Here is a 12,747-nt window from a genome sequence, read left to right as displayed (position 1 = left end):
TTTGTTCACCCCAGGCTCCTTCCAGCACCCAAGCCAGGATTTCTGCTTGCATGGGATGGGTTACGGGGCCATCCTGGGAGTCTGCATCCGTGGGACAGTCTGTGAGCCCGTGTCTCCCTGCTGGGGGTTGTGCATGTTTGTCTGAAGTATTTTGGCTGGCTGCAGACAGAGGCAAGAGTAAACAGATGGGTAGGGAGCATCCTGCGTTTGGCCCAGAGCTCTGCATGAGGGCTATATACATAATAATAAATAGTGGATCCGTGGCGTGAGAAGGTGCTTCTTGGTATTTCAGGGTATCTCTAGCAGGGAGTGCAGGAGCCTGATTGCCGTGCTCTGGAAGAGCCTGGGTCTCTCCTGGCCGTAGAGGGAGTCTCCGAAGCAGCAAAACGAGACCCACACCCGAGGATGCATTGCATGAGGCTGTGAACCCCCACTTTGCTGCTGCAAGCACAGTCTAGTGGGTGAAGGAGAAAAATCAGTCCTGGCATCCCTGGTTAGGATCTGACAGCATATTTTACAGGAGCTGAAGTGCTAAGCATGAGCGCAGGGGTGACCCTTCGGTGCTTGGCCCGTGCAGGCTGTGGTGATGTTCTTGCAGACAGGATGCACTCCAGCAATTAATGATTCAGGGGATACCTTCCTCCTGGAAGGGCCTCCAGAGAAGGATGTTTCCATAAGGATCATCTTCTAGGGACCTGCCCATCTTACTGTATTTGGCTGATCCTAGGAGACCCCAAATTACCAGTGCAAACCTGGGCTGCGTTTGGAGGGACTGGTGCATGCATGAGCGGCTCCCGTCTCTGCAGGCAGACCCAGCCTGGACCCTGCACCACTGCTGGAGACCTCAGCATACCAGGTGGGGTGTGAGCAGCATGGGGGCAACGGCTTCCCTCATCCCTCACTCTCACGGGTCTTTTCGATGTGTAGGATGAAGGCGAATCACCCAGGTCAGAAATGATCTGGAAGATTTCTCAGTAGGGAAAGAGCCAGCAAAACTAAAATAACATGGTGCTTTGACATTTAATGGTTTTATTCTGGGTGCTTTACAAGAAGATACATTTACCGTGACTCACCTGCTTACTTCTTTCACCTACTTATGCACAAACACACACACACAAAGTCTATCCAAGGCTCTGTAAAATCAGGAGTCTGTCTGTTCTTTGAGAAGGACGCATGACTCTCTTATTTAGTAATTTCCGCCCTGGTTTATAGTATCTGCAGCTGAATTTTCCTGAAATCATCCCGAGAAGCAGATCTCCTCCTGGGAGGCTGGGTAGCATCAGGCAGGAGTATGGTGACCATAAGCACTCCTGTCTCCATCAGATATGTTCAGGGAAAGGTGAGAAAGATCTCCAAGCTGGGACATGAAAGAACATGGGGAAGTCTCATGTATACTTAGCTGTTTGAGCTAGAAAAAGATAGTTTACCCAAATTATTGGAGGCTGTGCTCCGACAGCTGTGAAGGGTTAGGTTATGTGTCTCCAGGGAACAGTTAGATGTTTTTACAATTGTTATTCTGTTTCCTTTAGCAAGACCCTGAGTTTTCGTGGCTGGAGCCGCAGCGCAGGAATAATGGGGAGGAAGCCTTAGGGGTAGCAGATCTCAAGTCCGCATGAAATTTTGGGTCATCTGCCTTTGCGGTCAGCGGATTGTTTGCGTTTATAGGAAACACTGCACATTCCAGCTATAGAGGGAAGAGACACTCTGGGAGCACAGGTCTGTCTCTGTCACAGCGTGTTTATTCCTGGATAAAACACGTAGTGCCACAGAGCAGGGTGGTGTTTTCTGTTTGCATTGCGTTGCAGGCTGGTCATGACACCATTGACCCTTCCTGGCTGCCACCCCAGAAATCTCAGTATGAAAGCAGCTCTTGTGGCTGTCTTTAGCATTTTTTTTTTTCCCTGTTTCCTGTTTCATCCCCCTGTCTCACCCCAAACAATTTTGATTCCCCCATCCCTGGGATTCATTCTGCCACAGCCCGCAAGGGTTTGTTGACAATGGGTTAAAATGAACTTCATAAAACACATGGCGCCACGGTTATTTTTATAAAGTGAACATCAGCTGAGCAAGTTCTGGAGACGGCGCTGTGAGCCAGGGAATGTTAACTCGGCAGGAACAACAAACAGCGCTTATCACCCCGGTCCCCTGCTGAGGTCAAGTCCATCAGAGGCTTTATTGGGAAAGGGGCTGGTTCCTGGGACGTGGGCAGTGTCACGTGCTTCCTGCTTCCTAGGTAATTAAAAATCACTAAGTGTGTTTCCCTGCGTAGCCCATGGTGGGAATGGAGCTGGCTCTGCTGCAGGCTGCAGCCCTTCATGCCGCAGAGGGAGCTCGCGGTGCAGGTGGTTCACAGGGCTGGGGAGGCTGTGCCTGCCGGGCAGCCCTGGCCGCTGGGACCCTCTGAGGTGCTTTAAGTCTCAGTTTTTGGATATTGAATCTCAGAAATGCTGTCCCCTGCAGCGTGCTGTATCCTTGGGGTTTCTCCACGTTGGTTAATTAAACTGTGCTGGGGACATTTGCAGGCACTGGCACACCATCATCTCAACATAAGCTGCAGGAGCAATCAACAGTGGTTGAGGCCATCTACCACACTTCCAAAAAAATGCTGAGCACAGTTTGGGAATTAACATTCCTGCAGAGGAGGCTGGATGTGGCCACCCTGTTTTGGAGGCACAGAGGTGCAGATGCAGAGTGATCTGATGGGGCTGCAGGGCTTGTGTCACTGTCCTGGGACAAATGTGGCTTGGAGGGCTGATGCGACTGTCCTTGACCTGAACAGACCATGGCTCAACTTGCCAGCAGAGAACCTGTAGGAGATATCTGAGAAGTCCCACTGGTTAACCAGTCCCAAACCCCAGTGATGCCCCAGTGCAGTGGTACCATGCCATTTCAGGCTTAGGTTCTGGTTCAGGCCAGGTGTAGTCACTGGGCACTCAGGGGACGAGGACATGGGAGAAAGAAAGAGCCCTATGGCATTACCAGACACCCGTGCCCCCTTTCACAGTGCCTTTCCTGACATGTACAAAGATGGACGAAGGGCTCTCCCAGGCCATGCAGAATAAACATCTAACCAAGGCTAAAGATACCTGACCTGGCTGACAGTGTGCTGCTCTGCCTCAAGGGATGGCTTTCTTCCTTTTAAATCTGCTTGAACTCTTGGCTTTTCTCCAGCTCTTCAGAGCAACCTTTCAATCAGGCAGAGACGTGCTGTACTTGGCCATGGCCTTTCCAAAGGAGGGCATGGCCAAAAGAAAACCTAGTCAGGGATTTTGCAGTAGCTGCGCCAAGGGTGTGAGTTGGTGTGGTGTGAGCAACGGGAGGCTGCTCCTGTGCTGGATTGCTGGAGAACTCCTTCAGCCCGGTAACTCACTTAAAATAATTCATTAGCTGATGGTCTCCAGAAGGCTCTCCCTGTTGTTATACCACCCATCAGTGATGCTTCTGCAGATCAAAGCTAGATAGGGAAAGAGGAAGGTGACTCCTGATATGTTGGTTGCGTGACTCCGAAAAGAACAACTGTTATTTTAAACCTTTCCATTGTAGTCAATTAGAACTAATGACTCATATTAATTGAGCGTCACTTTTGAAAACCTGCATATCAGAAGTCCTGTTTATGTTACACGTAATCGCAGGCTTCTGAGGACAGAACTACAAAGGCTCACTTCACCAGTCCAGGGGAATGCTTTCATTCATGATTTCCTGCAGTCATTCATCCCCGGGCTTATACAGGGTTAATAATAGTGCACTCAGCAGTGTGTTGTGCAAGTGGTGTGAAAGCCCGTCCAGGCTGTAAGCTGATGGGAGCACTCTGCTTGCGAAAACAGACGTCTGACAGGTGATGAGGCTGAGCTGGTCTCAGCCTTTGGCCCCATGGAAAGAGCAGGTCTAAACAAAAGCCGAAGAAAGGTCTTCCTTGCATCCCCAGGTCAGCTGGGAGAGCACTCAGTGGAAAGGGTGGGACCACCAGCTGGGGGACTCTTTTTTTGACCATCATTACATCATTGGTCCCTGAATGCTTGTGGCTGAACACATGGTGGTTGGACACCTGCTAAACCCAGCAAGGAAGGGCCCTACCTGGACTGCAGAGGACAGGAACCCATTAGCTTTCGGAAGGGACTCCTCTCCCATTGTTGCTGTTGGCTGCACGGCTGGAATGTGTTGCGCTGTCTGGACTTTATTGCATTATGCAAGCAATCCGTGTAATTTTAGAATTACAAAAAATATACAGTCCCCATTTCCTCCCATTGATGAAGACCATTTGTGTTTGTGTAAAGGGGATGGTCTGCCAGGAAGGAATGCAGAAAGGTGAAAATGGGAAGGTGTGGTATCGGAGGACGTTTCCTTTCTTTCCTTCCAGCTTCTTTTTCACCTGGTTAAAGCTAACACTGGACTTCGGCTGAAATTTCAGATATTCTGCCTCATGAGTAAGGAGGCCTATTGCTCACAAATGCCAAGTAAATACTAAATAAAGCAGCCAAGAAGGTGGTCAGAAAATCATATTTTGTACTGTAATGGTTGGGGCTATTTGGATGGATGAGAAAATAAGGTAAAAATGGCAGAAAGGTGCATGAGAAATCAGAGATCACAGCTGTATCATGCATCCCCTGTTCTCAGAATAGTGAATTGCAAAGAGCCTTCCCCTGCGTAACCACAGAGTGTCTTCTCTCTTCTTTGCGAAGAGGCTCAGAACAGAGCCTAGCAGGGACTATTTTAATTTAAAAAAAAAAAAAAAAGATTACTATTTCCATGTGACACAAACCAGCGCAGGAAGATTGCCGTGCTTTCCTTTGGGGGCAGGGGGGGAGGGAGCAGCAGTTCCTAAAACTCCCTGGATTATTTTAAACTAGACTTATATTTCATTTGATTGTTTTTATTTCTCTTTAAGAGGCAGGAGAAAGTAAGGGGTGTTACTATAAAAGGAGATTGGAGTATAATTCTTCACTGCTGCATTGGTTTTGCTTGGTGTGATTGAACCAGTTTGGTAGAATAACCTTAGAATAACACACTTGTAATGAAATGCAACCCTGAGACAAAGGCGTCGATGGGGCACATTTTCACTAGCTCCCTCTCTCCTTCCTTCTTCCATCTCTCCCTCCCTCTCTGTCTTCTCCTGACTTGCCCTTTCTCTGCCCAATAGCTCAGCAAAATGCATTTCAGTAGCAAGACGGCAGAGCTCAGGTCTGAGCTCTCTTTCTGCCTGCAAGAAGCGTGTTAGGAGGCCAAAGCAAATTCCCTTTGGGCTGTCCCAGGACTCTCTGAAATGTTTCCCTCGGTGGCAAATGCAAACAACTCCCCAGTGCGGAGCTGACTTCACGTTTCCCTCACTCCATACTTGCTCTCTATCCTGGCCAGTGCCTGTCCATCGCGTGACTGGGGCCAAAAAAGGAGACCACACAGGACAAGGCTCTCGGAGCCACGCAGCGGAGGCTGAGGCTATAGTTGCCTGTCCATCCCGAAGCCCATAGATGTCAAACCCCAAAACCAGAGACAGGGACTAGCTCATAGCTCTGGTAGTAAAATGCATTCCTTTTCCAAGCAGAAAATATGCACAGTTCACCCTACAGCTGGGAGAACTGGTCATTTGGAATAATATTTGCTCTGAACTCAGTTCCTTTGGGAGTTTGCAAACAACCCGCCACTGGATCCTGGGTCCAGCAAACACCATCATTATACAAGCATTTCACAATGCAAGTCAGCCTCTTGGTGGAGAGCTGCTGACTTTGATTCGATGCTGTACGAGTTCTGCAGTAGGTCTTGCTTTATGGACTAGTTAACAGATCCTTTTGAAACGGGGTGGGGAGCAAATGAGATGCATTTCAGGCTGACTCTTGGATGGATAATCAGCCATGGTAAAATACATTTCTTATTTCACTGGTAATGCCAAATACTTGATGAGCATTTACTAGCAAGGCCCTGTTATTCAAAGTAAACAAAATTAGACTTTTTATCCATAGATCACAGTGACTTCTCACTGTGTGGCCATGTTCCCTTCTGAAAACCACCCTGCCTGCTGCAGGCAGGTGTGGTCCAGCCTCAGCATTAGCTCCGTTTAATTTCCCCTCCAGCTCGTCCTGCTGACAGATGGCAGCTCTAAATGGAAAACTGTTTCAGTGTTCATCAGAGGAGAAACAGTGTCCTAGGCTGAACTGACAGGGAAAAGAGCCCAGCAGTGTTGCAATTAGTTACCTGGCTTCACGCAGGTGTCAAAGCAGCATCCAGGCACTCTCCTTCCAAAGCCAGGGACCAAGCGTGTCGCAGCAGCTCTGCACCCGTCGTCTTGGTGCTTGGCACAAACAGAGTTTGAGAAACTGGTATTTGATTAGCCCCTCCAGAGCAGTGGGGACTTGCAGGAAAGCCTCCTGACAGTGCAATTTTGTTGAGCTATAGTGACATCCAGTGGCTGTTCCCGATGGACCTCTTCAGGCTGAGCTTGCGTTTCTGCCAGGATCACGGCACATCTGGCATGGGGAAATGCAGATTTTTCTCAGTGCAGAGCAGAGCAGCGGACGAGCCGGCAGTGATCTCCTTGGGAGCTTGGTACTGATCTCAGAAAGCTTCTGCTGGCCCTTAAAGTAGAAGAGAGATGCTGTATTTTTACCTGTTGATATATTTCAAATCCTTTAGAATTTGCTTTTTGTATACTCCTCACTGTTTACAAGCTCTTATTAATAAAGCATCCCTGTGCAAGGCCTTCCACAGACAGACAGCAAAAACCTCTGCCACAAAGAAACATCTGCATCATAGCTAGAATTTATCAAAATAAGGGAAAATCCACAGAGGTTCTTTCAACCGTATTGTTTGCTTTTTATTAAAAGTCCTGTCTTGCTAATGTTTAACTGTCACGTAATCTAGGCAGGAAAAGGCCCAACCTGTGGAGGATGGGACCAGTCATCCCAGCAACTTTCCCATACTTTGGCAGCTGTAGATATTTTGTAGGCACCATTGCAACAAATAGTCATAAAAAGCCCACCAAAGAATGATAGTGCTGCTGTTCTCCTCATCTATTAAGATCCTTTTTTGCATTTCTAGAGAAAGGCAGGCAGGGTGTGTGAAGGTGTACAGCAGAAGCAGGGACCGATGGCTGCGTGTGTTGATAGCAATGGCTGGAACCAAAATTAGGGTAGAGCGGGAGGTCCCAATGGTGGGATTCACTGGGATCTACCAGGATCATCAGGAGCAGAGTTGGCACAGAGGGCAAGACTGTAGGCTTCAAAGCATGAGATGATCAGATCTAAGAGATAGCCGGGTCCTCTCGCCTTTTGTCCCCTTAGAACTTTTGATCAGATTTAGCACAAAAATAGTCCCTGTATGTATGTTTTACACTCTCTGTTTTGTGTTTGCCCATCCCTTCAGGAACCAGTGAAGACCTATTCCAGGACTCTGAGGGGCGGGAGGGATCTGAGCCAATTGAGGAACACCAGTTTTCAGACCTAGAGGAATCTGACGATGATGATGAAAATGAAGATGAGGAAGATGAGGAGGAAGAGGAGAGCCAAGATGAGCCACCTTTAAAGTTGCCGGAAGGCAAACATACTACCCTCCTGCTGCACTCTTCAGGTGGCTCTCCATCTTCTCAAGAGGAAGGCACTGAAATAGCATTGTCCTTAGCCCAAGAAACTGTTTCCAGCAGCCATAAAGTAGGTGAAGGCCAGCAGGCCTCCTCCTCAGGGCTGGAGACAAAGTGGTCAGCAGACAGCAGTGACATTGCTGTGTGCCACAGCTTCTTGAGTCTCCACAGACCAGCTTTGACCTCCACTGAACAATTGGCTTCTGCTGAAAAAGAGTCTGTCACAAGACCACAGATGTCCTTAGTTATGGACCTGTCAACCTCAAAAGACACGTCCCCAAGAAAAAGGTGGTCTCCGAGCCAGGACTCTGGCAGAGGTGGTGGCAGCAGCAGACCAATGCTAACAAGAAAGCACCTATTAACCAAAAATGAAACTTCACCGAAACGGTTTTCACCAACTGGAGAACTGTCTTCTCTAAGGTGCCTGTCTCCAGGGAGAGGGTTGTCTCCTTGCCAGCGCGTCTCTCCCAGGAGGGAGGCATCTCCACTGAGATGTGTGTCACCAAGACTTGAGCTGTCGCCCAGCAGGCATCTTTCCCCCAGAAGAGAGCTGTCCCCAAGAACATACCTTCCACCAGAAGGAGAAGTCTCCCCTGTGAGGCACTCGTCGCCAAGCAGAGAGATGTCATCAGTCAGATATTTATCGCTGAAGAAAGTCTTGTCTCCAGGCTGTTCAGAATCGTCTAGGTATCCATCCCCCGGGAAAGAGGACTTGCCTGGTACTAGCAAATCAGCAGCAGATGACAAAGTTCAAAGCTCATATCAAGCCCAACATGGGATATTATCTTCGATGCCTCTACCTCACAGGTTCTTTGGCAAAAACGTACAGCTCTACGAGTCCAAGCTGGTAAGTTCAAGCCCCTCTTGCCTTCTAGTCCCTGCAGTACCTTCTCTGATATGTTTTTTAATGAAGGTTGCAATGCAGAAGTGCACAGTGACTCTGACTGTGACCGATGTCACAGGTAACCCAGAGAAAAGTGACAGTGGACAGCAATGGGTTTTGCACCCATTTTGGTCCTGCCCATCTCAGTTGAAGAGAAATAAAGTTGTCCCTTCTCCAAGGGATTATTTACACTCCTGACACAACCAGTCTCCTGCTGAGACAAGCAGTAAGGATGACTGCGTAACAATGACTAGTTGTCACTAAGAGGCTTTTTTTCCTGGGAATTTCATACCCATTTCTGAGATTTCACCAGCTGGGGTGAAGCTGTGACCATTTTTCACTGGTCAGCGACCTGAACCAGATCTGAACTAGCCATTGCACTCTGGGCTATGTACACACGCAGCCAACTCTGTTAGATTAACTGCTGAGAAATGTTTGTTTGGACATCTCTGATTTCATCTCGCTTCTCTCTTCAGCACAGAGAGGTGTTTACTACTGGGTCCAGAAAATTATTTAATCTCTCTGCTGGACATATCAAATCCTATGGGTAAAGGAAAATTGCATGTTCCTCCCACTGCTACAGGCAAATTAGACGTCGGGTTTGGTGGAACGTTTCCCATTTCTACTGAAGAGCCTGGCTCTCCTATAATTTGTGCTGATGAACATGAGATTCAGTTGCTGGAGTTGCTCTGCTGTGAAACTGGTGTGAGGAGAGACTCGAGCCCTTAGGGACTGCACTGGGAAGAGAGAGGCCTTTATACAACCCCTGGAGAACCTGTCACGGCAGATGCTGACCCAGGTCTTCTCCAGAAAAGCCACGCTGCCCAGTGTGCGTTTCTTCCATGTCTATGATAATGTACTGTCTTTTGGTGCTGCCTTCCTTCTGCTTTCCACTATGAGTGTTTGTCTTACCTTCTCAGAGACCATCCTTTGTTTTAGGTCCAAACTTTTGCTTACTTTAATACTATTTCCCTTTCCTGTCAATTAACTTCTTGTGGTGAATCTCAGGGCTGTGGAAACCCCAGTCCTTCAACTGAAAGCATCTCTGTCAGGAAAACTGCCCACTGCCACTACTTGTAGCAAATCCCCTAAGCTCCCTAGACCACAGTAGGAGACAATATTGTATACCCCTGCTTATCTGCCCATTCACACCTTTTAACTTACGCTCACACACATACCTTTTTGCTCCATTTTCCTGCTCCTTTTATGCACCTAAAGTCACCACTGTTGCTTTTCTCATGTGCCTCCAAAGCAACAACAAAGACCTGAACAGGAAACTTTCCATTTATCAGCGAGATGGACAGCTAGGCTTTTGTTGCAAAATTACGTTCCCAGTAAGGCTACAAGAGACAGAAAGATCAGAGGTGGATTTATCAGATCCCAAACGGAGCTCTGTGCTCAAAACTGGTGCCCTATGCATTGCTTAGAAACTTGGAGACGATCTTAGCTTAGCTTCAGTGTAAGGCTTTCTGCCAAGTCTCTACATCAGGCCTGACCATGACCATTTCTCTTTCTGCTGGTTCTTGCAGTAGGTAGTCTCTCCTTCTGGTGGCTGTTGTACCATCAAGATGATTTGTTTGGGGGTTTCCCTGCATCCCTATAGTGATTCTGCCGAGACTTCATGTGGATAAGTGAGATTTAGCAAGTGTTTGGGCTTGTAACTGCTGACCAAGTATACACTATCTTCAGTGGCTCTTGCTCTCTCTCTTCTGTTATCTTTTGCTGCTTTCCTCTGTCGCCTCTTCATAGAGATCCAGCTCGCAGGGTCAGGCAATTCTCCATAATCCTACAAAGAAATATGCCCTCCAGTGAATCCTCAAATTTTATAGCTAACCCCATCTTAATGGAAAGTTGATTTCAGTTTCTGTTGCTTCCTCTTCTTGGGAGTCCTGTTTAGGGGTTTAGTTATAACCTCATCACTAATTAATCCATTTCTGTTTAGCCACATATCTCTCCATGATGTACATTAGGAAACTATGTGAAGCACCGAGAGAGAAAGAGGAAAAGGTAAAATGGTAGGGTATTAACCCTTGATTTCTACAGACCACACCATGAGGGTGGTGGTGGGGACCACACTGATGGGTGTGCTTTGTGTCAAATGAGAGTTAATGCTGTCTCTCACTCGGTCCAAAACATCCTTGCAATTAGCAGCTGTAAGGATGTAATCCTGCTTTAAGAAAGTACAGTAAAAATAAATAACATTATTCTGGGCTCTCAGAAACCCCATGTACTGAAAGGGATCCAAAGCAGCTCGGATGGCAGGAAACACTGGCATCCTCTGCCAGGGTTTCAGAGGCAACTCTGACAAGAGGACAAGGGGTAATGGTTTTAAGCTAAAAGAGAGTAGATTCAGACTAGATATAAGGAAGAAATTTTTTACGATGGGGGTGGTGAAACACTGGCACAGGTTGCCCAGAGAGGTCGTAGATGCCCCATCCCTGGAAACATTCAAGGTCAGGTTGGACGGGGCTCTGAGCAACCTGATCGAGTTGAAGATGTCCCTGCTCAGTGCAGGGGGGTTGGACTAGCTGACCTTTAAAGGTCCCTTCCAACCCAAACCATTCTATGATTTTATAATGACACAAGCCTGAACCAAAGCCCTGAATCTGTGCCCCAACAGACCGTGGGCATATTTGTACCCAGAAGGCAAATACTGTGGGTTGTGTTTGGGAGTCCAAATCTTCCTCAATTCATTGATCTCCCTCAAATTAGAATAAAATGTTAACAAAACCAATCCTTATAGTGTGCATTAATGATGCTAATGCTGTAACTTGTACGTTGCACTGATTCAGCTGTTTCTTTTCCCTCTCCGGTGCAGAAGATAGAACCACGAAGCCCAACATGCTCACCTGGCGTCACGCAGCCTGTCTACTCCAGACCCTTGCAGGCACCTCATGAAATACATGTCCACGCTCCCAGCCAAGGGGAGGAGAATGTCTTCAGCCATCTCCCGTTGCATTCGCAGCAGCTCACGAGGACCCCGTATCCTATGATTCCCATTGGGGGCATCCAGATGGTCCAGGCGAGGCCAAGCACCCATCCCAGCCTGGTGCCCAGTTCAGTCATGTCCCTGCAAGCGGGATACTTTGCCTCTGGTGGCAGCAGCTTCACAGAGTTCAGCCGGGCTCCCAAGAGGGACGAGGAACCGCAGGTCCCGCGGGAGCCGTCGTCGGCATCCGTCTCCCCGGTTGCAAAGGTTTCTAAATACACACTGTCCCCAGAGCTTACGAGCAGTGGTTACTTAGAAGAGAAAATGAGGACTAGTGAGCTTCAGCAAAAGACAGACCAGGAGGAATACAGGGTAAAAATGTTCGCTGAGTCTAGCCACGCGGAGCAGGCAGGCTGCTCGGCATCCCCAGCCAGCCCCAGCACAACCGACGAGCACTCTCCAAAGCCTTCGACAAGCGGGGAAGAACCCTTGAAAAAACCGGGCAAGAAGCAATCTGGCAGCTCGAGCACTTCTTTTGAATCATCCTGCACTTTCATCTCAGATCTCCCCTCCCAGCCATTGGACCGAAGCAGCAGCACTGGCTGCCTCTCAGAGCCCTCATCGAGCCATTCGCACGCCCAGCCGTTCTCCGTCCGGAGGAGAAACCTCTCCGGAGAGCCCAGTCGCCAAGGGGGAACCTCCAGGAAGAGCAGTCCACACCTAGAGCACGCAGATTTAGGTCAAACTCAAAAAAAGGTGGATGAAAACACGGGAAGTACTTAAGCCTCCACCATCAGTTCCACCTTTAGGCTTCCTATGTAAAATCAACAGACATTTTCAACACTATTTCCTTTAGTATAATCATCGCTATAAGAAGCACTCTAGTGAATGACCAAACCCATGGAAGATTCCTGGTTTTCTTTGTCCCAGTCTGGTATTATCTCCACATGTATGCAGTTACTTGTGCCTTTTTCTATACCTTTTGTTGCTTGAAATGTACAAAACTGTTTGAGGCTGTGAATATTTTTTTAGAGTTTTTTGGAAAGGGGTTTGTTAGACCTTGTCTTTTTTGCCATTTAGGTGTGCGTAATTATGGGCCTGAGAGATGCAGAAAGGAAAGGGTTAAGCATTTTAAGAGGAAGAAGATGCACTGAAAACAAAAACAAAACAGAAAAACTTTTTTATATTGATTAAATGATTAAAAAAAAAAACCAAACCCTTGCTCCTGTGTACAGAAGTTTATGATTCATATTTATTACATGCTTTATTTAATTCTCGCAAAGTGCTTGTTTTTTTTTTCTTGCATCCCTCTGATTGCCTATGGTTGTGCTTTAAACAGTTGAGACTGCTTTACATTTGAAAAATGTG

At 47.7% G+C, this 12,747-nt stretch overlaps 1 protein-coding gene across 1 annotated transcript in view; it reads left to right on the top strand.

Annotated features, from left to right (window-relative positions):
* Window positions 1-12,206, top strand: part of HIVEP3 (HIVEP zinc finger 3) — a 66,869-nt gene extending 54,663 nt beyond the window's left edge. Inside the window, exons 5-6 of the mRNA XM_050909864.1 lie at window positions 7,354-8,414; window positions 11,269-12,206. Of these exons, the coding sequence (XP_050765821.1) occupies window positions 7,354-8,414; window positions 11,269-12,162 (1,955 nt within the window). The 3' untranslated portion in view covers window positions 12,163-12,206. The remainder of the gene's footprint in view (window positions 1-7,353; window positions 8,415-11,268) is intronic.
* Window positions 12,207-12,747: the final 541 nt, after the last annotated feature.

The sequence above is a fragment of the Gymnogyps californianus genome, chromosome 22 (assembly GCF_018139145.2).
Source record: "Gymnogyps californianus isolate 813 chromosome 22, ASM1813914v2, whole genome shotgun sequence".
Taxonomy (NCBI): domain Eukaryota; kingdom Metazoa; phylum Chordata; class Aves; order Accipitriformes; family Cathartidae; genus Gymnogyps; species Gymnogyps californianus.
This window is presented reverse-complemented; position numbering and strand designations above follow the sequence as displayed.